The following is a 25,262-nucleotide window of genomic DNA, read 5'->3' as shown; positions in this document are numbered from 1 at the left end:
GTAAGCGGAAGGCGGATCTGACTTGGAAGTGTGATCAGACTGAGCCTCGTTCACCCGTTCAAGTAACCAACTCCCCAGACCCGTTCTATCTGCAGGTTGACCGTCACTGGCAGACGAGGGGACCCCAACGACGTCAGACCCTCCATCCCTCCCTTGTACGTAAGGTACCTTGCCTGACACGCCAACTCAGCACGAGGTTGTGAGCATTTAAAGTTGCTTCATTCCCTCCGAAGCGGTCTATCCGAGCGAGCTCCTGTACAACCACATCCGCCTATTGCACGCCCACCGCACGATACCATTCCAACTCGCTACACCATCCCATCCACACGACCGTCATGGATACCATCAACAACGTCGCGACTGCCGCCTCCAAGGCCGTCTTTGGCGGCGCCGACGCCAACAAGGAGCCCGTCTCGGGCGCCCAGGGCGATGTCGGCCGGGGTGAGCCCTACGATGCCGGCAACCTGGGTGAGTTATCACCGTACATGTCCACAATCGCCAGCCCACTGACCGGACCGTAATAGACAGCGAGAGCCAGGAGAAGCTCGAGAAGACGCTAAGCGAAGACAAGGCATCAAAAGAGAAGACGGACACGACCACAGCTGCTGCTCCTCCTACTGATACCACCACATCAGACAAGCCAGCGACCGACAATGACGACGACGGTGACCACCCCCGCGCCGACCCCGCCGTGCCTGACGCCTCGGCCGTGGAGGATTCAACCAAGGAGCCGGAGCCGGAGCCGGAGCACGTCGACCCCAAGGGTCCCAGCCCCAAGCCCGTGGCCCAGGTCGCAAGGGAGCATGGCGGCGACGCCGGTCTCGCGCACAAGCCCACTGCAGAGGACGCGGGGGACAAAGGAGAGACGGAGGAGAAGGACGACAACAAGCCCCAGACGACGGGTGAGGTCGTCCACGCGACAGGTTTCGCCGCTGAGGGCGGTGACTTTGACGCCACCAAGCCCGGCGCAGGAAAGGAGGCTGAGCGTAAGTTCTTCTCAGTCGGCTTCACGCCGAAACAATGAAAAAGACAAGAATGAGATGCTGACAAATAACCACAAATTAGGCCTCACCGAGCAAGGCTCATCGCCTGGCACAGCACCCTCCGGCTCACAAGCTACAGACGACGCCTCGGACAGCAAGGCCTCCAAGGGCAAGGACGGAAAGGACAAGCCGAGCCTAAAGGACCGGATCAAGGCCAAGCTGAACCGACACTAAGTAGTGGAGCGGGAAGTGGGTGAACGGAGGTAGGAGATGGTGTCTTCATTATACCCTCTTTTGTTTTTTTGTGTTTGGTGTTGCGGAAGCACGTGAAAGGGGGGCCATTGCGCACATATTTGCTAGCAGTTTGTCCCACGTTCGTACTCTTATCAAGCGATGCACATACAATAGATTGAAAACACGCTGTTGTTCTTCACTGGATCCGTGACCAGACCGATGTGATGGAGTGCGCGCGCCGCCAAGACTGGGGGGAGAGAGAGGCCAAGCCAGGGATTCATTCCATTGGGAAGACTTTCACTTCCCCGCGTTCTGACAACTGCAGACTCTCCCATCCTTTCATGCAGGAATCAATTTATCCGGACCTTGCGCGCGGTACGGTCATATTACTCCATGTTCGAGGTTAGGTGTGCGACAGCCGCATATCTAATTCACGCGGCCCGGCAACCCGCGTTTGTGATTGCTGCCTCTCTCTCTCTCCGATAGCACGCATGGCTGCCCATCCTTGTCATGGTCCTCGTTCAATCGTGCATGCATTAATATACGTTCAAGTCGTGAACCGTGCTAGCTAGCTGTGCTGCTGCTGCGTCCGGGCTCGTCAGAGCATGATACCTGTCTATATAGTAGTGAAATTGAATCCCAAGCGAAGAGAAACCCCCAAGTATCCAAAACATGCCCGAGTCCCCTCCCCGCACAATGCTGCTAAAACGCCCCTACTGCTGCTGCTGCTGCTGCTGCTAGCCTGCTGCCGGTCGAATGGTTCGTCACAATGGTAAAGTAAAAATGTCCGAGGTTGACACGCGATGCAAATTACCCGTGTGCCTGACCCATGTTCCGTAGTCGCCATCCATGCAAGTGTGCGCAAAGATGATAGGTGGTCGGTCAGTCCAAGCTGAACTGAACGAGAGAGCGCATGCAATCATTTCTGTCCCGCGGCGGCGGTGAGCCTGCCTTTTCAAGTTTTCAACAACCCCCCTCCCCCCCCATTCCGGGCCAAGCCTGAGCCTCCTTGCCAGGCTCGAATCCGGCGGCCCGATCTGTCACTTCATCGGTCGCGTGCCATGTGGCGCCCAAGTTGGGGAGCCTGGCCGACCCGCCCGCGATGCAGGCGCGGCTGAAGCCCAGCTGCCCAACAGACACTCTGACGTGACCTGGTCCATGACTAGCGACTTGATACGGTCGATAGCTCGCCGCGTATGCATGGCGAAGCCCGGATGCCGGTAGGCCTCTCCCGTGTCCCCCACGAAAGAGCGTTTCCCACGGATCGCGATTGGTCGGATGGGGAGGCGTCGTGCGCAAAGCGTGCGGTCGGTGCTTTAGAGGAAACCCGACTCGGCTAGAACCCTGCAAGATGAAAGGCACAGTAAGCTTCTGATCTGATCTGGTAGTCATAACACATTGGCAGCCGACACGGGGCGGCGGCGGCTTCTCATTGCTGTAAAGACAACACAACTCATACCCGTGCATGCCCTCCTCAATGGTACATGGTGAGGGCGCCATACGTCGACGGCTGATCCCGCAAAGCTACGTACCTCACAATCTTCTCGTCCTCTCGCTCGCGGGGCTCGATCTGCAGACTCTTGTTGTACATCTCATGCACATCGCCCGCAACATGCACGTTGCTCAAGATGTAGTCCTGCAGCTCGGGTACCGGCTGCAGGGAGTAGCCTACATTCTGGTACTGCTGAATGTCCCAGATGACCTCTGCCGTCTTGGATCTCTTGGCAAAGTTGATCAGGTTGGTCTTCTTGATGATGGACGGTATGCCGTCCTCGATAAAGGTCAAGTCGGTCAAGAACACGCCTAGTCACGCTCGTTAGCAACATGACCAATGCCAGCTATCATCTGGTGGTGATCATCCTACCGAAGAAGGGTACGCAGGGGGGGTTGGCGGCATGGATCTGCTCTCTGTACTCGGCAAAATTTCTCGTGTTCCCCATCGTGGTTCGCAGTGATTCGAGCGTGGCCGCCGTCCGCGCAGGCAGAAGCTCCCACGTCCGCTTGAGGCGGGAGATGGGCGCTGTGCTGAAGGCCGAGATGATGGCGGTCAACGACGAGTAGTTGTTCATAGCTCGGCATTTCTTCACTCATTAGCCTAATCCCGCATCTCCAACGACTGGACATCGAACTTACATCGGCGACTTGTACAAAGTACTTGATGACAACAACACGCTTCCGCGCGTCGCTCTGGTTCAGGATCATCTCCGCTATCCAATTCGTGGTCTGGTTCGACTGCATGATAAGTGTCTTGACGTTGGGTGCAATGTCCCTCTCGGCCTCCTTGTCCTTGTTCCAAGTCTTGGCCAAGGTCTCCGATGCCTTGATCTTGCCGTAGAGTCTCGACTCAATAATGGTCAATTGTCGGGCAAACTCGGTAGTATCAATGTCAAGAAGCTTGAGCTTCCTCATGTTCCTCGGCATGATGGGCTGCGGGGTATTTTGGTTGAGCGTCTGCACCATCTTGCGGGCGCCAGCCTCCTTTCCACTCAGTCGCTGCTCGAGGACCATCTTGAGCGGTCCGGAGCCTGGGGTCTCCGTCGCCGCCACAGTGTGTTGCGCAAAGTCGGACACGTCCCGGATGAGTTGGCGAGACTCGTCATTGAACTCCTCCATCCAGAAACTCTCGAACCAACTCTTCAAGATGTTGACAACACGGAAGCGAATGAGCTTCTGCTTGCGGTCCCTCCAGACCTCAAAGTCGGAAGGAGAGAGTCCGGGGGGCGGTTGCGTGTTGAATCGTTTGACGAGCATCTCGAAGAGTTCCTGCGCTGTTGTGAATGATCGGTAGGTCAGGAGGAAGGTATTGTTGAAATTTGAGTCAAGCTTGTCGTGGCGTGTCAACTGTTCCACAAGTCCCATCAACGTTCCGCTTCGAACGGACGCCTTGCCATCCTTGGACTCCCAGGTGACCTCGTGCTCGTAATCGAGACGCAGATACTCAGGGGTATCCTCAGTGGGGGCAAGTCCCATCTGCGGTGAAGGATCCTCGCCCAAAATCTTCTTGACCTTGGACTGGTCACCCTTTCGGAAGTTGGTTGGCGGCGCTTCTCCTTCGCTGAAGGACTGTGTCATCAGCAGGGGCGGGCGACCGTCTGCGGTCCTAGACTCGGTACGGTGATGAGGTCGTTCGGCCGGCATGGTCCCGACGCGCTGGAGGCTGTGGTTCCGGGTTGTGTGGTTGTCCCAGCCCCTGGGGTCGATGTGATGTTGATTGAGGTTGATTTGCACCTGCTCCTGGAGTAGCTGCAGAGAAAACCCGACATGTGTAGAGTTGGTCTCCAAGGCCCTGGCGCACTGCCTGACATAGTCCATCCTGCTCTCCAAAGCTTCGCCTCGCACCTCGGCCCACTCGTCGGCCAATGGACCCGCTACAGCCTGGCAACCGAGCACAAGGTCTGCGATATTGTCGTATAGGGTCTGCTTGTTGGTGCTAAACTCGGCGAGTTGGGGTGTCTGGAAGCTGTTGCCAAGAACGGACAGGTCGATAGACTCGATCATGGATATCCAAGGCTTGAACACATCCACGACCCTACCACCACAATAGCACACATTGTTTCCAATCATCTCATGGCGGACAGGCGAAATTGTCTTTTCCGGGGCGACCAAGTTCTTGTCCAGCTCCCGAAGGCTGGCCGCGAGCAGCCGGCGTTGCTCGTCCATTTGGGAGAGCAACTTTCCGTCCAGGATTTTGCTCGGCTCCGTAGCGCCCTCTTCGTCCTCGAAAAAGTCCGCCGTGATGGGATCCTGTAGGCTCAGTCCATTGTTCTTCCAACTTCCGCCGGCCGTGCTGCCAATGACGAACCCAGGGAAGAGCCGAGGGATATCTTCGCCTCGCTGCTGTTTGGCGACTTCGACGTAGCTGAAGACGCCCAAAAGTACGCCATCGGCTTCTTGCAGGCACTTTTGTACAGACTCGGCATTGGGCCAGTCTGCCGCAGCAATGTGAGACGATATGACAAGCTTGGAGAATTTTGACATCATGTCACGGAAGTGAGGGTACAGTGCCTTGTTGGTCGAGATGATGGACGGCTGCCCAGAGTGGTTGTCTGTGGTCCCGGAGCCAGCAGAAAGCAGCAGGCGAAGGTGGTCAGAAATGTCCTCGGCGCGAGCGACGTACTCAGCTCTGTTCTCGTTGGTGATGGCTTCGCGGTACCGCTCAATGGCACGCTTCATGTTCGTGACCAGCACGCTCCATGTCAGTGGAGGGGTGGCTCCATCGTCAAAGAACGACTTGGGCACCGTAGTAGTGGTTGGTTGGTTGTATGACGTGCTGATGAACGATGTGGCAGATGCAATGTTCGGTGTCTGCGCCGGCGGTCGAGTGGCCGAATGAGCGCCCTTCCGGGTCCGAGGGCCGGCTGGGATGCCGTTGATCGAGTCCATTGACGTGGACGGGGACAGGACACTGCTGACAGATCCACGTGGGACCTTCCCAGCGCGCTCCCGCCTAGCAGCATCGCCCTCGACTTCCGAGACTGAGGTAGAGGAGTCGTAGTCCTCGTCCTGCGTCATTCCCCGTGCCATCATCTCGGGGGGTGGGCGAGTCTTCTCAGGTATGTGCGCATTCATGCGATCCCGTGGCCCGGTTTCGTTGGTTGTGACGGGCGACTCGAGTGGAAGCTCCATGCTACGATCGCCAGTCATCATGTTATAGTAGAACAGTCGGCCGTCGGGTGTGGCCTGCGGAATCCAAAAGTCGGCTCTCGATTTGTCGCCAAAGTCTGTTCCTTCCATCGGCAGACCATTGATCCCTTCGCCTTCAGAGTCCTCGTCTTGGTCGTATCCATCTTCGTAGATATCTAATTCTTCGGCACGCTCTTCCAATAGCTCGTGGTGGCCGTTGGAGATCGGGTCAGGGACGTCGTCCGGGCTGGTGATGAGCTGGCAATAATTGCTGGGGAACCAGCCACGGACGCCGTTGATCACGCCATCCCACCACCCGCTCTCGAGCTGTGTGATAACTTGGATCACATCTCCTTCATGGAAGCTCAGACTCGTCCTGTCGTCCGCCTCGTAGTCGTATAATGCACGGACGTACGTGGTGCTCTGTGGCGCCGTGCCCACGATTCCGTTCATAGTCGCAACAGCGGTCACAGAAACTGCATATGCTGGAGTGATTGTTTGCGCTACAGACGGCCGTCGTGCTGCGAGTGCCAACGTCGGTTCGTTGAGGTGGGTTGGAGGGGCTAGCTTGAGTCGCGGAGGGCCGTGCGTAGGGGTCGTGTCGCAGAAACAGGCGGGATGTGAAACGGCCTTTGCACGAAAGTCGAATCGTTGGATTGATGAAGCAGGAAGGAATTGGCGTAATTATGTGCTTGTTTGTATGCTGCTAGACTGCGAAGTCAATCGGTCCAGGGTAGCAATCCGCTAAAAAAGAGCGGCTCGGTTGATTTGGGAAGCTGTCGCGCGAAGGGGGGGAAGCGGGTTTCGATTAGGCGGAGCAAGTCGAGGGTCTAACGAGAGGCGTGGAATAACGTCGCCTGTCGGCTGTCCTCGTCTGCCGTTTGTCGCTCGCGAAGCTGCCTGCCTGCGTGTTTGCTCGCTTCTGACGCTCGTCGAAATGTGACTGATGGCGGACCTGGCACCTCCGTCCGTGGTGTGATAGTCTACCCCCGTCACTGCTCGCTCCGTCGCTCTCGGGCGACGGTCTCGAAGGGTCAGTCGTGGATCAGCGTGTTTGCCTGGCACACGCAGATGTTGACGCTCCGTCGGATTGTTGGTTGCGCGCAGCCAACTGCCAGATACGACACAGAATGCTGGATGCGAGGGAAAGCTAGATGCCAGAGCGAAAGGCTGAATCTAAGAATCGCCTGGCTGATGAGGGAAAAGTAGGCAGGCAGGAGGGGCTGCGCTGCACCACACGACTGAACCCTGCAGCGCCGGCCAGATTCAGCACACACCACCGAAGGTCTTTCAGGTGGTAGCGGGCAGCCCAAGTACGCTATCGCCAGCAGTGTCAGTGGACAGGACATGAGTTTTCTCAACCTCCAGTCCAGCTGCGGGCTCCGGTCCGGCGGGTTCTTTCTGGTTTGACTGTTTGAGTGCCATTCAATATGGGGTGTACTGTATCCATGTCCGTACTTTGTTGATTAATACGCTGTATTATCACTCCAGAAGCAGAAGCTTCCGTATTTCCAGTATTGTCCTGAGGGCTACCTGCCATGAGTTCTCCCACATCCTCGGCCCTAAAGAAGACTAGTCGTTAGGTAAAGGTATTTCTAGCAAACAGCACTGATTCATGCGCCGGATGATCACAAGGCGTTATTGTCCTCCGTACCCCCGATCAGCACACTGAGGGGCAGAAGAACATCGACCTGAACCGCACTGATGATTGCCTTCTTCTCGCGTAAGCTGGTGGACAATATCATCTGCTTTTATTAATATCCGGCCGCGCTGAGCACTTATATTAATACTTTGACGCGACGTTTCCTTGACCGCAACCTCTCTTCCTTTCCAGTCCCAGTTCCGATTTCTCCCACTCGGTGAGCGGCCCCCTGACTAGGGTCTACTTATTAGGCAGGACTGAACTTGCGGGCTGGCAGTCAAGTCCGACCGCAAGCCGTTGCGACGTTGCTTGAGACCCAGCAGCGAGCCATATGCTTGTGCATGTGAAATCCTGAGTCTGGATTGGAGACAGCTCAACAAGAGGACCCGATTCATCAGGACAGCTTCTCTTTGCTTGAGTCGCGAGCATCCTCGCTCCACGACCCGCGAGTTGTTTTTAGCCTAAGGGCGCCAGCAATCGCAATGCGTACGAGTCCTTGTCGACATTGGGCGACAAAGGGTCATGGCCGATTGTGTCAGCGCCAACGGCCCGTTCCTTCATATATGTATGGTCCAAAACTAGAGTGACCACGGTCAGCTCGATGCCGAGTCGAGCAGTTGACTCGCTGAAGACGCAGCAGGATTCAGCTTTTGTTCCCACGTCAATCTGACCTGGTGCTTATCATCCTGTTAGATCAGATGCAGCTTACCCTACAGCTCATGCCGATTACTCCATCGCAAACGCACGCCAGCTTGTGTCGCGATGAGCATACTGTATGCGATGGCGCCGTGCTGGATTGAAAGACGATGTGGGAGGGGGCTCGGTCCTCACGTTGCCACCTGTGAGATATCCGTAGGATGCGGTCTCAAGTGTTTGCAACCAATCTATACGTCTTGGGCCCCACCACGACGGGACATTCCTGATGACAGCTTCACCTGGGAAAAAGCCACGACAACATGGCCAAGAAGCAAGTGAAAGCACGGGAGAATGTAACATAAAAGTGCATCACACAAATATCATTTCTCTGCGCTGAACCAAAAGACACACTTGTCGCATTGCTACTAATGGCCCACTTCGTACCTTGCCAGTGAGCCCTATCAGCCTAGGGCAAAGTGCGGCAACACTTAACTGTGCCTTCAGTATAGCCTACCCTAGGAGAGACATGTAATTAATTGCCAAGTTTATTAGAATTTTCTAGGTCAAATGTTGTTTGTGGCATGTGCCCATGCCGTCGAAGCCCTCCCAATACCAGGCAAGGTACTCCGTACAATCGACTCTCGCAAGAATCAAGATCCATTTCTTACCTGACCTGGCCCACGTGGAGACTGGACTGCGTCCCCAGCCCCTGGCGCCCTAGCCCGCCGGCTCGCTGCCGCGGACCCGCCCGCTTTAACCTAATGCACGCAAGTGCCTGCAAACCCCCAGCGGTAGACGTGCGTCTATCACTTTCAAGGACAAGCATTGCGATGATGCTCTGCCAGAAACCTCACGTTGCGGTGAGCATCTTGCAGCAACACCAGCAGTTGCGATGCAAATGCTCGACACCGCCTCCGGCGCTCAGCATGCCGACATGCTGCAAGAGACGAAGCTGTCGTGAGGGGATCGTTTTGGACCTCGATTATACCTATCATCATCCACGATCGGAGCGCCTCCACTACCCACAGCGGCGCGATTCATCATGCTGACTTTGCGGATGCAATATTTCGTGGTAAAGTTTGATGTGCGAGTCACCGCCCTGTCCACTTACCTACATACAGACTCGCCAGTTGCTTTATCCAGGCTGGGCAGCCGAACGACAGAAATATGAAGGGACCTGCCTAACAAAGTCACCGCGTTTCTGCAGCGAAGAAAGAGGGTTCGATGTTTCCGTGCAATGCTCAGTTGGTCACCCCAAAGCAGGGCTGTCCTGCCTTGTGGTTTGTGAGCAGCGCTCGCGTCGTGACCAGAAGTATCAAGCTGACAATACGCTTCGTTTTGTCCTGGAGTTGCTCCATATCAACAACAGTAGACGCCGCGAGTTATGTAGAACTCAGGAACCAGTCAGCGTCGGCACTGAGCGTAAGCCGTCATGCTCAAGGGTGGAATGTCACGAATTCCGATAGACTGACAACTGTGCCCGATCTGACTCTGTCACGTCGATCCTTTCTTGAGGCACCACCGACTATTATAAGTTAATCAGTCTATTACCTGGCACAATGCTTGTCATTAATAAGGTGCTGTGCCAGTGCTGACCCCTCTCTAAGGTAGTTCTCATCAAGGTTCGCCTAGTAGTTCTAGAAGACCAACAGCATGACTGGCTTTACAGCACATTGAACTGCCAAGTTCAAAATGTTTCAAACCACCCGCGCAAATGGCATTGCTTTGCACAAGTTGCGGTGTCAACACAGAACCAGCTCTGCTTCACCGCTTCCAAAAGTCCACATAATCGGTCTGCATAATGCGAAGATGCTTGCTGGCGGGAAGCATAGCATCGCAGTACCTAGGCGGAGCACGATAGCGGGTCACCCTGTAGGAGTTCTGCACGACGTCGCCAGGCCTTGCGAGGCTGGCTGTAGGCTGTAGCAATAATTTTCTGCAATGATGGTGAGACAGGTTCGGACATTAAAAGCAGACCTGTACGGCAGGTCCGGCGTCAAAGCGCCAATGCCGTTCAAAGTCGAAAGCCCGCCCCTGAAAGTGGCAATGGCGATAGTCTATAGACTCATGTCAAATTACGGGAGCCTTCCGGGCGCGTTCCACGCGTTTGAGGCGAACGAGGACGATTGGGACGGACCGCGCCCAGCGAGTCGGGGAGCGATCTTAAAGGACCCATTTGGCTTACGGAAGAGCCAGGAGCCATCCGGACGGGGCACACTGAAGCCCGGATGGTATAGCGCAAGGGGCAAGGATGACACGGACAGTTTTTGAATCATGTCCCGTCCTGTTCGGGAATGGGAATTTTGTGAAATGAACAGAGAGATTACGCCGTCACAGCGCCCTGCTTCAAGCGGCGAGCCGTGTCGATGATCACAGCGCGCACTGTAACGGGGAGCGATGACTGCCGTCTGCCAGGCACGTCGTCACAGTGTGGGCAAACGCGGGATGGAACAGGAACGCGATCCCGCACTAATTTGAATATTACGGAAGCAAGCCTGTCCATCCAAAGGAAGTGTGGGAGAAGGCTGAGGTTTGCGTTGCTTCGGATCAGGTCCAGCAAGACACGACTGCCACTGCATATTGCGCCGGAGACTGACTGACAAATGCTGCATCGATTCTTCAAGGCGATCAACAAGCGTGAGCTGCATCGCGCAGCTGATCTGCCATGCGAACTGATGAGGAGACGGATTTCCATGCTGGAGCTTCCCCGCGGTTGAGTTGGAGTTGGCCGAGCTCCCCTCCTCGTGACGTCCATAGCCATGACGACGACATACATGATGGAGAAGGCCGAAGCATAAGCGCAAGAGGAACATTCTGAGTGCCTGGATTAGGAACACTCAGCACGCAAGCTCATGCGCTGTATATGATATAGAGGTGGAAGGTGAGAAGCGTTCATGCTGTCGTGTCACAACTAATAGCACGATCCTGGCGCGAGGGATCGCTTGATTCGCCCAGACCAGAAGCAAGGCGACTCGAGGGACAAGCGTTGTAGGTACGCGAGTGGCTGTGGATAGCGCGAGCCGACACCTCCAGATGTACCTCGGACCCCCTGTCTCAGAAACTGGCAGGCGCCCCCCTTTTCTCGCACCCCAAAGAGGCTTGCCCAGCAGTGTTTGCGAGCGCGTCCGGTCCCTTGCCGCTTTTGTGACACGCCAATCCGTCGGTACATGTACCTTTACGTGTAGCTACGATATGTGCTGCCGAAATTGTCGCGCCCTGGACATGGCATGAGAATCGGATCCTGCTCTCGCAACCATACTCAACCATGCCGTCAAAGGCCTAGCCATATATACAGCATTATTTGCTCACCGGGCATGGCAGAGGGAACCCTGACAACATCTGTCGGTCGGCTTATACGTAGTAATACTCCTCTCCGGGTGATGCAGCACGATCATGCCGCCTCAGCTCGCTCAAGCGGCGCCCCGCCCACCCTTATCAAACCCACCCGACCTCATTCAAGTTCAAGCAAGGTCAGTGTTCCCCTCCACCCGTGGCCAATTGGTGCAACCCCTCCACCCCGCTAGAGGCCTGAGGTTGAAGTCTGGCATGGCCGGTTGACCACCCAAGCTGATGGCCCCGCCGTCGTGCCAACGCACAGCAGCCCGAAGTCCGGACTGGATGCCTGCCAGAACTCAAGTCCGTTGCCCAGCTGGGACGCATCGCAACCATAGTAGGATGATGGCAGCGTTGACAAGCGCGCAGGCGATTATCTGATGTTGTACTTGAAGGTCGCACACTCACACCGAATTCTCAGGATGTTCAGTGTAAACATATAGGCTTTTACAAGTATAATCATGATCCGTAGCACGGGTGCCATGCCCAGACACGGCCACTGTATGAGACCTCGTGAACTTGGGATCCATCAGCCCCCGGTCAAGTATCTTTTGGCAGGCTCGCCCGCCAGCTCGGTACGTTGCTAGCCAGCCTCCTCAGCCACCCCCTCCCCTCTTTTCGGCGCCATCCCATCCCTTGATCCCCTTCCTTTTTCATACCATCCTCGCCCTCGGTTGGTGGCCGCCCCCCCCAATTAACCAGCACACCTACCCAAAATAACCCAGTCACAGCCCACTATTCACATTGCCGGCGGTCGCGCGCCAGCGGCCACAGCGGGCAGCTACCCACTGGGATGCTCCTGCGCCCTGTGTTGCTGCTCGCACAGTACGTGGCAGCGCCCAGCACCTACCTGCCTTTGCACTGTCGCTCCTTCCCACCGTTGCTCCCCTCCGGATTCCTGACCAAGGTCCGCTGCGAGCACTTTGAAGCTCCCCCCTCCGAGTCCCCTCCCCCCTCTCTCCTTCGTCCCGTACTTCTTGACTGCTGCTTGCTCCTCACTTTTTCCCAACTCTCCTCCATTCCATCATCCCACCATCAACACCACGCGCTTTCATCCACCGGCTCACTTGCCAGGCTTGTAACAGCCTCATTTCTCTCCAAACCCATCAAATAAACCAGACACCTTTCCATGCTCAGTACACAATCGCACCCAATGACCAGCTACACGATCAAGACCGCCACTGTCACCCTGTAGAGCCCACGGGTGCGCGTGCGAGCGAGGAGTTGGGAGTCAAGAGAAAACAGACACAACAGACACCCAACGAGAGACACACGAGCGTCACAGCCAGACGATATTCAACCATCGGTCACTCACTCTAGCAAGTGCCAACGCGCCCACTCAAGCAACCGTCGACTCGTCCACCCGCGCGCAGCCTACGAAGACGCGACACTACCATCGTCATGCCTGGTGCAAGCGTAGCCGTTCTCCCGCCGCCCGCGGCCTCGACCCCTTCCGCGCGGAAGGCCTCCCTGGCCCCGGAACGAAAGTACAAATGCCAGTTCTGCCACCGAGCCTTTAGCAGAAGCGAACATCGCAGCCGTCACGAGCGATCACGTAAGTTCTCCTCCGGGCTGTCCCGCGGCCCACTTCATTGTGCAGTATCGAGCTTCCATGCTAACCTCTCGTAGACACAAAGGAGCGACCCTTCAAATGTTTGAAATGTCGGAGCACATTCGTGCGTCGCGATCTCCTCCTTCGTCATGATCGCACCGTCCACGCCAAAGACGGAGGTGTTCCTCTTCACAGTGATGGGAAACGCCGCGCTGGTACCAAGACTCGCAATGTGGAGACGCCTTCCAAAAGTCACCTCGAGCTGGACACCTCGACTCTCGAGCAAATGGAGGGCAACGACAGCATTTTTGACGTCGAGGCGGCGGCGATGCTCGTTGCCGACCTCCACCACAAGGCCACCGCTTCCGCGCGCGAGAACCAGAGCTCCTTCGAGGAGAGTCCCTCCATGGCGTATGCGAGTCACAACACCTCGATGATGGAGCCAAGTGTCACCTACCCCTCTGGCGCCATTGCTCTGCCCCAAGTCCAGTGGGATGGATTCATGCCCCAATCTGTCGCGGAGCCCAACGCGCACTCGATCACGTCCAACGGCTCCTTTGAAGCCCAGCACGCCAAGCATGCCCAGGCCATTGCCAATCAGCTCCCGCCCATCGCAGGCCAGAATCCCAACCTTGTGCCTGCTTTGCAATCTATGATCAGTTCGCTTCCGAACTCTGGAGCCGGCACCCCATTGCCTCAGAGCCCTTCCCTCGACGCATCGCAAGCAGGCTTCAGGACGCCTCAAGTCGCCAGTGACGAGGAGCGCAACATCATCCTCGACACCATTCGACGCAATGACAGCGAGCGAGCTATTCCCGAGGGGTTCCGCCTGCCCGGCCTGGGTTCCATCAACCGTTACCTGTCCACGTACTTTGGCCTGTTCCACCATCACCTGCCGTTCCTGCACCCTAGCTCCTTCAGCCCCACCAAGGTCTCGCCGCCCCTGCTCCTCGCGGTCCTGAGCATCGGTGCCTTGTATGCTTTCGACCAAGACCAAGCTTACATGCTCCACATTGGTGCCAAGGTTCTCGTCAGCCAGTTCTTGCAGAACAAGGAGAACTTCAGCTCCCGCAAATGCCCACTGTGGACCATGCAGGCCACCATGCTGAACATGGTTTTCGCCTCGTGGAGCGGTGATCCCAAGGGTCTTGAATGGGCGTGCTCCATCAAGAGTCTTCTCGCCAACATGGTTGCGGGCAATCGCTACGAGCTCAAGCTCCGCCAGGATGCGCGCAGTGGCTCGACTCCGAGCCAGGCTGAGTGGATTGAGGATGAAGGTTGCCGCCGGACATACTACGCGGTGTACATCTTCTTTGGTCTGCTTACCCTGACCTACAACCACACGCCGGCCATGGGGTTCAACGAGTTTGAGGACTTGCAGCTGCCTTCGACCGAGGCTCTTTGGAACATGCCCACCGTGGACGAAGCCACTTGGACCGAGTACTTCAAGCAATCGCCTGCCGCCACCTTTTTGGAATCACACGACCGCCTTTTCCAAGGCGAGGCCTTGAGGTACAGCGCCTTTGCTACGCGTGTCATGATCAATGCCCTCTTCCTCGAGGTCTGGTACCACAAGCGCAGCCCCGAAGCTCTCCAAGATGTGGTCACCGAGTACAAGCTCCGACTTGCATTGGAAACCTGGGAAAAGTCTTTGGATCTGTGTGAGCCCGAGGCTGTCCTTGTTCCCCTTAGTGCCCCCCACAAGGGCCACCCTCTCCTCTTCAACGCCAAGGCCTTGTATCGCAATGCTCGTGCCAGGTTGGAAGTGGACCTGAAGGCCGTCCAGGAAGCTCTCCGCTACCATGATCCCTACGAGGTCGCCGCTGCCATGTCTCACGCCCGTGACCGCGTAAAGCGGTCCAGTGAGATGCTCAAGGTCATCCAGGAGTGCTACAACTGCATTGAAACGGCTGTCGTGCAAGGCGTTCGCTGGGTTGCGAGAACATCTCCGACCAACTGGAGTGTCGAGCACCCGCTGTGTGGATTGGATCTCATGATCATCCTCTCGCTCTGGCTCTATCGTCTGGAACACGACGAAGAGCCTGCCACGCGTGAGGAACTGGCCATGTACAACCAAGTCCGCCAGCTGTTCGTCAAGGATGTTGAGGAGCGCTATCTGTCCCAGCTCAGCTCTGTGGTGGCCAGGCTCTGGGGCTCCATGCTCGACGAAGTCGTTGTGTGGGGCATCACCCGTCGCCTGGGGGAATCCTTCAAGCTCCACTCCCAGGCACTTGTCGGCTACGTCGACGACCTCGAAGCGTCCTCCAACGTGTCGACTCCCTCCATGATCTCGCAGGGGGCCGACGAGGACAGCGTGTACTAAAACCGACTATAATCATTTTACGACTTGAACGACGCTTTCCTTGAGTTCGCCGCGGACAGATGTGGGATACCCTGGCCCAGTCTACCGCCATTTCCTTGCGCATATACCTCTCTTCGTTTTTCGTCTTTGCTGCGTGGCATCTCCTCTTCTCGTGCCGGCGTGCAGGGTCCTTGGAAGGAGCTCGAGTTTTCTTTTTACTGTCTACTTTTCATTCATCTCATCTCCTTGATGATGTCCGGGGCAGAGCGGATCATCGTGCGTCTGCGTTTTCTTTTTTTGCAATACATGGGAAACCGGGAAACTTAATACGGCTGCGTGACTATGCAGGGGAAGTCGGACCCAGGCCAGCGGCAACGCGAGCTGAGGACGGTCCTATGGCAGGATGTATGGCTGGTCCATCCAGGGCGACGCTGTCTTTCTGCTTCCTCTGTTACACCCCGATAAAGGGGCAACAACATGGGCTTATTACTGCGTCGGGATTCACTTTTCTCTCTTTCTTAATTTCCGGCGGCGTCGCCCCCGTCATAGCTCGCACCATTTCTATTGAGTTTCTGCTGGCTTGGTTTGGGATTCGGTTGGTTCTGGCTCTGTTGTGCTTTTTCTCTGCTCCTCTGATTGATACCTTGTTCGATACACATTTTCATCGATTGCGCTTTTCGTTCCGTCGATTTCATTTTCCTTTCGTTCGTCGTCGTTCAGCTTGCTTGTCTGCCTGCTTGCTCATTTCACCTTGGTCATGAAGAGTTGGATTGGTCGCGCCAAGTGAGAGGAGGCAGGGCCCATCCACTCGTGTATAGATATATCAGCATCAGATGCAATCATAATCTTGTTCTCTGCCACCTGATGTTGCTACCTGTTTGTTTGTGCACCGTGCTTCGCTTGGAATCCCATCTCATGCTGTGACATGTGGATTTAGTGTAACGCCTGTATCGTCTCTCAGCCCACCTCAATCTGTCGTCCCGACGTAGACTCAGCCTGGTACGACTAATTTTTCAATGCCTGCTGCTCATGTGCCGTGAGACGGAATCTGCAAGTCACAGCAAAGTGACAGGCGAATCATCCTCCGCGCATCCTTCCGACCAAGCGATCTTCGTCCACTACCGCTGCGACTTGAAACCCTATTCGCGGTCACCACGCCTAGCAATGCAATTTGGAAGATGCTTGCTACATTCTCTTACCCTGGGGCTTGTCAATTTTGCCCGGGCTGGGCACTGTGACTGCGGCTATTCCGTATCGTACCCTGGGCAGACTCCAGACAAGATGGTGTTTACGGACTCGCTCGAAACAGACTTCACCAAGATTGCCGAGATGGGACAAGCGGACGACTGGATACGGCAGGAATTCAACGTGGCCGTCTCAGAGGGTCGAGGCGAATACGGCAAGGCCTTCCGAGTCGAGAACGTCTTCACAACCACCGAGTCGAGCCACGACACAGGCCTGACGTTGCGCGTGGGCGCTGGAGTCGTTGACAACGCGATCTCCGCGGCGGAGCTGGACACGGCGCGGCTGGACATGTACCATGGCAGCTTTCGTGCTGGTATGAAGATTCCTCAGGTCAAAGGGACATGTGCCGCTTTCTTCTGGGTGAGTCGATCTTTGGCGGGGGAAAGGGTCAGGGGCAACCCCCTGAGGACGAACCGTTGGACTGCTGACGACTGTACACTATAGTACTTCAATGACACCCAAGAGATCGACATTGAGTTTCTCACGCGCGAGTTCGAGCCGGACAAGCAAATCTACCCGGTGCACCTGGTGATCCAGCCCAAGGAGACGGGGACGGGGGGCATGCATCAGCAGGTCCACCTCGACTTTGACCCGACGGCCGCCTTTCACGAGTACCGGATCGACTACCTGCCCGGTCGGGTGGTATTCTACGCCGACAGCAGACCTCTGGCGGCGATGGAGGGCGACGGGGTGCCGCAGGTGGGGGGGCATCTCATACTGCAGCATTGGAGCAACGGTGATCCCCAGTGGTCAGGCGGGCCACCGGAGGAGGATGCGTTGCTGGCGGTGCGCTATGTACAGGCATACTTCAATTCGTCGCTTCCGGATGGGGGACGAAGCAAGAGTGCAGCACGGCGATGTGTGGTGCAGGAGACGATCAGTCATGTGTGATACCGGACGTCGACGAGGGCGAGGCGAGGGAGGGTGGTCTCGAGATGATGCCAGTAGACGATGCGGAGGATGGAGCGAGCGGGAGGAGGGGACATGGAGTAGCGTTTTTGCTAGGCGTTGTTATGGCCATGTGCCTGATTCGAAGCTACCCAAGTTAATTCATGAATGAATGATGAGTGCCTCAAGGTATCCTATTAGTTGGGAGTTGGATGATGGGGAAAGGTGGGGTTCTGCCACATTGGCGCGCTATGGGTGTTCTGGTCTGAACCTTGTGACCATTAATTTCAAAGGCAGGTAGATTTAACGTACATCGGTTGCCAGCGATGCAGGTTAGTACGTGCGAATAGCATCTCATGGAGCTCAAGGTGAGATGGAGAGCGCAACTTGTTTGTTGGTGAGAGATGCCAGCACTAAAAGCAAGGCAGCGGATCATGGCGTCACTTATTATGATTTGGCCCCATCTCCTCGACAGCATCCACCCTAACTAACGATGCACAATCAAGCGTGCAGGACAGGATCCATCACAGCGACACATGGGCAGCTTGTTGCTGCCCACAGTGGCACTCGATGCTACGTACACTGCGATCGTCGCGAGGCACGTGTGTCCAGCGCCAGACGCGCAACCAGCGACGGGGTCAGATGGTGAGAATGGAGTGCAACACTGAGGTCGCCTGGCTCTAACGTTAGGGATCGGCCTCGACATAGCCATGCCTACTAGTACTAGTAAGTGCTATAGGCATGCTGGAACTATATGAGTCGTCGTCGCGCACGTCCAGTCGATGGCCAAATCTTGGATCTGGCGGTGGGCCATGCTTGATTAGGTGCAGGCAGGCGCCGTCGATAGTCACTCCTTCCTCCTCCTTTTGGTACCCGTAGTGTTTACCAAGGCACCTACCAGGCACCCCAACAACGTCGCTCACCATGATGAACCGCCTCAGATCATCGCTCCGCAAGAGACGCGAATCGGCGCAGAGCATACTTAGCGGGAAGAAGAGCCAGACACAGCAGACCGCCAAGATGGCAGAGGCGCCTGCGTCATCATCTTCAACAGCTGCTGCTGGCACCCAGTCCAATTCCGACACAGTCCAGGTCGTCCTCAAGAACACCAAGGCCCAGGGCACCCTCTACGCACACATCACCGGCCGCGACAACAACGGACTCTTCATCCTCGGGGCCGATGGCCAGTCGCCGTACCGTCCAGGCTCGCCATCCAAGGAACTCCAGCCCCTCGCCCAGGACACGGGCATCGTGGTCGGCGGACCGGGCGAGTCGCGCACCGTCACCGTGCCGCGCATCTTTGGCGCGCGCCTCTGGTTCAGCCGGGAGACGCCGCTCGAGTTCTTCCTCAACCCGGGCCCGGCGCTCGTGGAGCCCAGCGCGACCAACACGTCCGACGCCAACTACGGCAAGGACTGGGGCTTCTGCGAGTTCACGTACAACGAGTCCCAGATCTACGTCAACGTGTCCTACGTGGACTTTGTCAGCCTGCCCATCGCCCTGCAGCTGGAGAACCAGGTCGGCACCGTCAGGCGGGTGGATGGCATGCCCGCCGATGGCCTGGCGCGCGTCGCAGACGGTCTCGAGGCGCAGGGTCGCCGGGACGGCCAGGGCTGGGAGAAGCTCGTCATCCGCGAGGGGGGTCATGTCCTCCGCGCGCTGAGCCCTAACTCGGCCGGCGTCCTCTTCCCAGACCTCTTCCGGGACTACTACAAGGGCCACGTCGACGCCGTCTGGGACAAGTACCGCGGCGAGAACCTGACGGTCAACACGCAGTTCACCTGGGGCGACGTCCGGGGCCGCGTCGGGGACGACGGCAAGCTGACATTCTCCGACAACCCCGGGCTCGGGTTCGACAAGCCGACGGCGAGGGACATTTTCTCCTGCAGCACGGGCCCGTTCGCGGCGGGCGAGGGCGTCACGGACGAGCGACTGAACATTGGGGCGCGCCTGGCCGCGGCGCTGAACCGCTCGACGCTGCTCACGAACAGCAGGCAGCCCGAGGGCGAGGACGCGGCGACGTACTACAAGGACGCCGTCACGAACCACTACTCGCGGGTGTGCCACGAGACGACAATCGAGAGTCGAGGGTACGCCTTCCCCTACGACGACGTGGGCTCGTCCCAGGGCGCCGACCAGAGCGGGTTCCTGAACGATGGGGATCCCAAGGTGCTGACGGTGGAGGTTGGCGGGAAGTAGCTTGTTCAAGGTATTGGAAGGGCGTGGGACGTTTTGCTCGCTTGGGGTTACGTCGAATGTGTGACGCTCGTTGCTTACTACCTAGTGCAGAGGCCAACTGTACATATGCGCGGCCCGTGATATTGCTAAGCATGCATCAATAGAGAACAGTCTTACAAGAGTGTCTGACGACGGCGAGTTGGAGGAGAGTGTTTCCACCTGGCCAACTGCCAGCGTTGCAAGCTGAAAGGCAGGCCAAGGTAGTAGTGGATGATGGGCCGGCCGACGAGGAGAGAAGACTGGACTCACTGGAGTGCATGTGATGCAACTCTGGCTGGGCAGGGCCGTGGGCGATGTATCCGTTCCCCCGTTGGCAGACTGGTCGATCCGTCGCATGCCGCGGCAGGTTCCTGATCAGTTCTGACTTGTGAGGGCGATCCTCGATTAGCGTCCGTGGGCGCGGAGGTGCTTCCCAGATGCCGTCGCGCTAGGCCTGCTGGCGTGCGCCTTTTCATGCAGGCATTTGCGCGTCCAGGAGTCAAGCCAGGCGGGCGAGGCTCGCATGTGATCTGGTTTTGCCTCATAGGCCGAGGACCAACCAAGGTTATCCGTGTCTGCGTGTCGGGAGCATCCGATGGAGAAGCATGGCGGCCAAGGCTCTGGAGTCTGGACAGGTTGAACTTTGAAGGCACTGGATGATGCAGTGATGCACCAGCTGAACGCACCGCATGCAGTGAGTGCATGGCTGGGGATGGGGACGGGGGTACCCAGGCAAGTCGATTGCTTGGGAGAATTTATCACTGACCGGTGCACAGATTGATGAGCGCGCCGCTTGGTTTCGTTTCGTCTCGCTTCTCTCCTAGTCCTATTAGACTAGCAAAAGGCCCCCCATGTCAGTTGAGCCCAATAGCGCCGGCTCCAGTCCTCTCGCTGTCGACGACTGTCTGTCCGAGACTGTCCATGTCGCTGCTGGACGTTCCTCATCTCTTCGCATCCTTGCGACTGATGGGCATTGGTGAAACAATCTTATGGAGAGAAGAGCAGCAGACACAGACACACACAGATCCTGCTACCACGTGAAACCAAGAGATCAGCAACCTCGTGGCCTGCCGGCCATTGGCAACTCGGGAATAAGTAGATGGGATCGGCTATTACAGCACTCTAACTAATAATTAGTTCGTCCCTGATTGACAGGTTCTGCGGATCTGCACGCCACGCCTTGGGCTTGGGCAGATCCATAATCCATTCAACATTCTGCCCTCCCACCCCTTGTCCTCCCCCAATCTTCGTCACTCGATTGATCCAGTCAGCAAATTCGTTGGTCGGCGACTTGGCCCAGAGAGAGAAGAGAGAGTCGTGAGAGAGAGGACGGGGGCTCATCAATCTGCGCTCGTCACCCAGCGAGGACGACCACGAGGCAATCCATCGCTCGCTCGCTTACTCAATCAGTCAGTCACTCACTCACCCACTCGCTCACGGCGCCGACGCCCTTTGATCCATTCCATGTCTGTCTGAGACACGCCCGCCCGAGACACCCAGCATGGTGTACTGCGGCAAACCCTCCAAGGGCTGCTCGTCCTGTCGCGAGCGCAAAGTTCGCGTATGTCTCCTTGTCCTGTGTCTCTACACGCCACTTGACCCAAAGCCCGGCTGACCAGACAGTGCGACCAAAAGGAGCCAACATGCGGCCAGTGCGAGCGTCGCCAGCAGACGTGCCCTGGCTATCGCAACATTGTCGACCTCATGTTCCGCGATGAGAGCAACCATGTCATCAAAAAGGCCACTCGGACCAACCGTCGCGGCGGCATCAAGAAGATGGAGGCAGCAGCAGCAACAGCAGCGCCCAAGCCGTCGGCGTCATCAATACGAGCCTTCTCATCATCATCGTCCGTCACGACACACAATGTCAAAAAGGCGTCCATAGCCTCTTCTTCAGCCTCATCCTCTACATACTACACAGACGCAGATGGCTTCGCCGAGCCGCTCGTCAAGCTCGAGGAGCCCGCGACCCTCACACTACCACCATTACCACCACCATCATTACCATCTAACCAGGGCCTCGTCAAGGCCACGTCCTTCCTCGCCATGCTCACCCCGTCCTCCGGCCCGCCCAGCTCCTCCGCCGGCGCCGACTCGTCAGACGACTCGGAGGCGACCATCGACATACCCGCCTCGGCCCTCACCCGCCTCGCCCCCGGCTACCCCCTCAACAAGTCGCTCCAGGAGCGCGGGACGGCCTTCTTCTTCTCGCGCTACGTCGCCGTCGACTTTGGCTGCTACCAGAACTACGACTTTGTGTACGACGTCTGGAAGCCCCCCAACTCGGACCTGCACCGGGTCGACTGCGTCACCGCCAGCATGGCCGCCGTCGGCCTCGCCGGCCTCTCCAAGGTCACCCGCTGCGGCAACACCATGATCAAGGCCCGCCAGAGCTACGGCACCGCCCTGCAGCTGACCAACAACGCCCTGCGCGACCCAGAGACCGCCGTCAAGGACAGCACCATGCTCTCCGTCCTCATCCTCGGCACCTTTGAGTTCATCACCGGCCGCACGCCCCAGACCATGCGCGCCTGGCAGGACCACGTCAACGGCGCCGCCGCCCTCACCCGCGCCCGCGGCACGCTGCCCTTCACCACCAAGGCCGGCCTCCGCATGTTCCTCATGCTCTGCCACTCGGTCCTCATCAGCTGCATCCAGGGCGGGCTCCCCATGCCCGCCGCCATGCTCGACCTGCGCCGGGAGCTGGGCCAGTACACCAACACGCGCGACCCGACCTGGCGCATCGTCGAGCCCATCTGCCGCGCCCTGCAGATCCGCTACGACATCAAGAACGGCACCCTCGCCAACACGGACGAGATTGTCGCCCGCCTCGGCGACGTCGAGGCCGAGTTCCAGGACATTGTCCGCGAGATGCCCCGGTCCTGGCGCTACCGCTGCGCCCAGGTCAACCGCCCCAACTCGGCCATCCTCGGCAGCTGGTGCCACATCTACCCGGGCTTTGCCCAGGCCACCACCTGGAACGGCATGCGCACCATGCGCATCCTCGTCCAGGAGACCATCCTCGAGCAGCTCTGCTCCAGCATGGCCCGCACCTCCGTGCCCCCCATGCGCCACCAGGTCATGCTCGTCAAGGCCATGCGCATGCTCGAGCTGCTCGGCGAGGCCGTCATCGCCAGCACGCCCCAGCACTTTGGCATCGTCAGCGCCCGCGACGCCAAGCCCGACGTCGACGGCCAGGGCAAGGGCACGCTCGAGTTTGTGTCGGCCACCCGGCCGCCGCACCCCATCGCCTCGGCGTGTCCCATCCCCTCGCCCCGTCGTCCCGCGCGGAACCGGACGCCCGAGTCGCCCGTCACCTCGCCGCGCGCCACCCTCCTGGACCCGACGCAGTCCGACGACGGCCGCGGGGATCCCGAGCGCTTCATGACCCTCGCCTCGGCGAGCAATACCATCGTCTGGCCCCTCTACACCCTCGGCATGTCCAGCTCGTGCACCCGCGAGACGAGGCAGTACATTATCGACAGACTCCACGCCATCTGGACAGAGACCGGCCTCGACCAGGCTCGCATGGTCAAGCAGTTGCTGCTCGACAAGGTTGAGACCGTGCCCTGGGAGGGCATCCCCATGCTAAGCCTGCCCGAGATCTCGGATGAGTGTCTGCCGCTCACCGTGTGACGGCTGTGCCCTTTTGCGTTACATAGCATACATACAAGCGGTCCTGATAGAAAGACATGAGTGGACATACCCGTAAATATAATCTTGAGCCAAACGCCATTGCCATTTTCCCTCTGCCGCAAGAGGGGGGTATCTAATCACCAATTGTCAAAGTTGCCAAATCCGCCCGTGCGAACCTTCTTTTTCGCAGGCTGGACCTCGTCCCACGTGTTGTTTTCCTCCTCGTCCGCGGCCTTGGTCGTCCCCTGGCCGTTCGTCCGGTGCGCGTCCAGATACTTGCCCACGCCGACGGCCGGTCCGCTGTCCATCGTACCATCGCCCCTGATCCGCTTCCCCGTCCACGTAGTCTTGTCGTCCTCCGTGCCGCCCTCCCTCTGCAGCCTCTCCTTCTCCTCCTCCTCGGCCTCCTTCTTGCTCTTCTGCTTCTGGAACTCCTCAAAGGGGTCGACGTAGACCACAATGTCCTTGATGGTAATATCCCTCGTCGGTCGGTTCCCACTGTCGACAGGCGTGGCCTCGAGCTTGGTCAGCGTGTCCAGGCCCTCGATCACGGTCCCGAACACGGTGTGCTTCCTGTCCAGGTGCGGCGTCGCCTTGTACGTGATGAAGAACTGGCTCGAGTTGGTGTTCTTGCCCTTGTTCGCCATGCTCAGCGTGCCGCGCGCGGCGTGCGTCATGGGGCCCTCAAACTCGTCGCTAAAGTACTTGCCCCAGATGCTCTGCCCGCCCTTGCCGGTGCCCGTGGGGTCGCCGCCCTGAATCATGAACTTGGGGATGTTGCGGTGGAAGGGGATGTTGCGGTAGTAGCCCCGTTGGGCGAGCCGGACAAAGTTCCAGACGGCCTTGGGCGCGTACTCGGGGTGCAGCTCAATCGTCATGTCGCCGAGGTTGGTCTCCATGCGGGCGTAGCCCTTGATCAGGACGCGCTTGGGCTTGAGCATGTAGTCCTCCTCGGACAGCAGGGCGCGCTCGCCGCTCGTCTCTGGCGTGAGGCCCGTGCTGGTGAAGCTGGCGGCGGCCTTGCCGGTCGTGTAGGCGGCCGAGTTGGCGGCCAGCTTCCGGTCCTGGATCATGGGCTTCCGCGCGACAGCCGCCGACGCCGCGCCGCCTTGCCTGGCCAGGGCCGCCGAGTTGGAGCTCCTGTTGACGTCGCCCCCGGTCTCCCGCGCGCGCCGCGCCTTGTCCACGGCGGCCTTGGCCTTGCTGACCTTGTCGCCCATGCTCCCCAGCGCAGCGGCGTTGATATCCCCGGCCTGGCGCTCCTCCTCCTGCTCGCTCGTCCGCTGGGCGTCGAGGCCCTCCTTGAGGTACTTGAAGTCGTCGAGGTTGCGGCTGGCGGCGTTCTGGGGGTCCTGGAGGGTGATAATGTCGGCGCGCGTAAAGGGCTGGTCGTCGACGAGGTCCTGCCACATCTTGGGCTTGATGTTCATGCGCTCGACCGTGTCCCAGGCGAAGACGTTGGCATAGCTGCCGTGGCGGATGGCGACAATGTGGGTGTTGTCGGTGAAGACCTTGAAGGTGACGGGGTCGACGAGGTCCCCCTTGCCGTCGCTCAGGCCGGCGCCGAGGCTGTCGCTGCCGGCATTGCGGGCGAACTCGAGGCGGATCAGGTCCTTGCGGTGCAGCTCGGAGCCGTCGACGGGGTTCTGGTGGGGGTGCTTGTCGAGCCAGGACGAGATGACCTCGACGTCGAAGATGGTGCCCGCGGGCGTGCAGACGGGGTTCTTGAAGGGTTGGAGGGAGGCGGCGCAGAAGTTGAAGGGCAGGCGGCGGAAGGGCGCGTTGGTGGACGATCGGACATTGGAGCCGACGCTGGCGGAGAAGGCGTCGGACGAGGACCACTCGGAGTGGGTGATCTGGAGGAGGACTGTCAGCTGTGTTTGGGAGGGGGTGCTGGAGCTGCGCGGGTACGTACGTAGAGCTTGTCTGTCCCCTTGCCCATGGTGTTGCTGTTGTGGTGGAAGTACTTGG

At 58.2% G+C, this 25,262-nt stretch overlaps 9 protein-coding genes across 9 annotated transcripts; 6 read left to right on the top strand and 3 right to left on the bottom strand.

The window, feature by feature from the left end:
• Positions 1-335: 335 nt before the first annotated feature.
• F5Z01DRAFT_673160 (uncharacterized protein) lies at positions 336-1,217 on the top strand (the record flags this gene model as incomplete). Its single annotated transcript, XM_046264902.1, has 3 exons — positions 336-468; positions 525-986; positions 1,066-1,217. The coding sequence occupies 3 exons, from the start codon at positions 336-338 to the stop codon at positions 1,215-1,217; spliced, it is 747 nt and encodes a 248-aa protein (XP_046119130.1).
• A 1,081-nt stretch (positions 1,218-2,298) lies between these two features.
• F5Z01DRAFT_39652 (ras guanine nucleotide exchange factor domain-containing protein) lies at positions 2,299-6,583 on the bottom strand. Its single transcript, XM_046259507.1, has 4 exons — positions 3,351-6,583; positions 3,082-3,298; positions 2,750-3,020; positions 2,299-2,561 (listed from the first exon to the last, which is right to left on the bottom strand). Exons 1-4 carry the CDS (start codon positions 6,291-6,293, stop codon positions 2,534-2,536), a joined length of 3,459 nt encoding a protein of 1,152 aa, XP_046119129.1. The 5' UTR covers positions 6,294-6,583; the 3' UTR covers positions 2,299-2,533.
• Positions 6,584-7,994: 1,411 nt separating this feature from the next.
• Positions 7,995-8,616, bottom strand: F5Z01DRAFT_38175 (uncharacterized protein). The gene is made up of 2 exons (XM_046259424.1): positions 8,192-8,616; positions 7,995-8,060 (listed from the first exon to the last, which is right to left on the bottom strand). Exon 1 carries the CDS (start codon positions 8,476-8,478, stop codon positions 8,209-8,211), a length of 270 nt encoding a protein of 89 aa, XP_046119128.1. The 5' UTR covers positions 8,479-8,616; the 3' UTR covers positions 7,995-8,060; positions 8,192-8,208.
• A 3,507-nt stretch (positions 8,617-12,123) lies between these two features.
• On the top strand, positions 12,124-12,709 carry F5Z01DRAFT_37044 (uncharacterized protein). Its single transcript, XM_046259337.1, has one exon. It carries the CDS (start codon positions 12,245-12,247, stop codon positions 12,563-12,565), a length of 321 nt encoding a protein of 106 aa, XP_046119127.1. The 5' UTR covers positions 12,124-12,244; the 3' UTR covers positions 12,566-12,709.
• F5Z01DRAFT_37045 (fungal-specific transcription factor domain-containing protein) lies at positions 12,710-15,575 on the top strand. The gene is made up of 2 exons (XM_046259338.1): positions 12,710-13,006; positions 13,081-15,575. Exons 1-2 carry the CDS (start codon positions 12,853-12,855, stop codon positions 15,324-15,326), a joined length of 2,400 nt encoding a protein of 799 aa, XP_046119126.1. The 5' UTR covers positions 12,710-12,852; the 3' UTR covers positions 15,327-15,575.
• Positions 15,576-16,586: 1,011 nt separating this feature from the next.
• On the top strand, positions 16,587-17,441 carry F5Z01DRAFT_673157 (concanavalin A-like lectin/glucanase domain-containing protein; the record flags this gene model as incomplete). Its single annotated transcript, XM_046264901.1, has 2 exons — positions 16,587-16,910; positions 16,995-17,441. The coding sequence occupies 2 exons, from the start codon at positions 16,587-16,589 to the stop codon at positions 17,439-17,441; spliced, it is 771 nt and encodes a 256-aa protein (XP_046119125.1).
• A 1,017-nt stretch (positions 17,442-18,458) lies between these two features.
• On the top strand, positions 18,459-19,637 carry F5Z01DRAFT_680823 (putative glucan endo-1,3-beta-glucosidase precursor; the record flags this gene model as incomplete). Its single annotated transcript, XM_046265633.1, has 1 exon — positions 18,459-19,637. The coding sequence occupies one exon, from the start codon at positions 18,459-18,461 to the stop codon at positions 19,635-19,637; it is 1,179 nt and encodes a 392-aa protein (XP_046119124.1).
• A 1,519-nt stretch (positions 19,638-21,156) lies between these two features.
• On the top strand, positions 21,157-23,291 carry F5Z01DRAFT_620442 (uncharacterized protein; the record flags this gene model as incomplete). Its single annotated transcript, XM_046261139.1, has 3 exons — positions 21,157-21,216; positions 21,279-21,521; positions 21,684-23,291. 3 exons carry the CDS (start codon positions 21,157-21,159, stop codon positions 23,289-23,291), a joined length of 1,911 nt encoding a protein of 636 aa, XP_046119123.1.
• A 68-nt stretch (positions 23,292-23,359) lies between these two features.
• On the bottom strand, positions 23,360-25,262 carry F5Z01DRAFT_37168 (uncharacterized protein). The gene is made up of 2 exons (XM_046259349.1): positions 25,207-25,262; positions 23,360-25,147 (listed from the first exon to the last, which is right to left on the bottom strand). Exons 1-2 carry the CDS (start codon positions 25,231-25,233, stop codon positions 23,429-23,431), a joined length of 1,746 nt encoding a protein of 581 aa, XP_046119122.1. The 5' UTR covers positions 25,234-25,262; the 3' UTR covers positions 23,360-23,428.

The sequence above is a fragment of the Emericellopsis atlantica genome, assembly GCF_019669845.1.
Source record: "Emericellopsis atlantica unplaced genomic scaffold F5Z01scaffold_10, whole genome shotgun sequence".
Lineage (NCBI taxonomy): Eukaryota > Fungi > Ascomycota > Sordariomycetes > Hypocreales > Bionectriaceae > Emericellopsis > Emericellopsis atlantica.
The sequence above is the reverse complement of the archived record's forward strand: the minus strand, read 5'-3'. Positions and strand labels throughout refer to the sequence as shown.

Excerpts from the sequence above, each read along its gene's own strand:
- F5Z01DRAFT_37044 (XM_046259337.1), top strand. The coding sequence starts at position 12,245 with ATGCTCCTGCGCCCTGTGTTGCTGCTCGCACAGTACGTGGCAGCGCCC.
- F5Z01DRAFT_37045 (XM_046259338.1), top strand. The coding sequence starts at position 12,853 with ATGCCTGGTGCAAGCGTAGCCGTTCTCCCGCCGCCCGCGGCCTCGACC. Across the intron at positions 13,007-13,080 it reads CAGCCGTCACGAGCGATCAC|ACACAAAGGAGCGACCCTTC; the intron begins GTAAGTTCTCCT and ends AACCTCTCGTAG.
- F5Z01DRAFT_38175 (XM_046259424.1), bottom strand. The coding sequence starts at position 8,478 with ATGTTACATTCTCCCGTGCTTTCACTTGCTTCTTGGCCATGTTGTCGT.
- F5Z01DRAFT_39652 (XM_046259507.1), bottom strand. The coding sequence starts at position 6,293 with ATGAACGGAATCGTGGGCACGGCGCCACAGAGCACCACGTACGTCCGT. Across the intron at positions 3,299-3,350 it reads ACTTTGTACAAGTCGCCGAT|AAATGCCGAGCTATGAACAA; the intron begins GTAAGTTCGATG and ends TAATGAGTGAAG. Across the intron at positions 2,562-2,749 it reads GAGGACGAGAAGATTGTGAG|GGTTCTAGCCGAGTCGGGTT; the intron begins GTACGTAGCTTT and ends TTCATCTTGCAG.
- F5Z01DRAFT_37168 (XM_046259349.1), bottom strand. The coding sequence starts at position 25,233 with ATGGGCAAGGGGACAGACAAGCTCTAC. Across the intron at positions 25,148-25,206 it reads AGGGGACAGACAAGCTCTAC|ATCACCCACTCCGAGTGGTC; the intron begins GTACGTACCCGC and ends GTCCTCCTCCAG.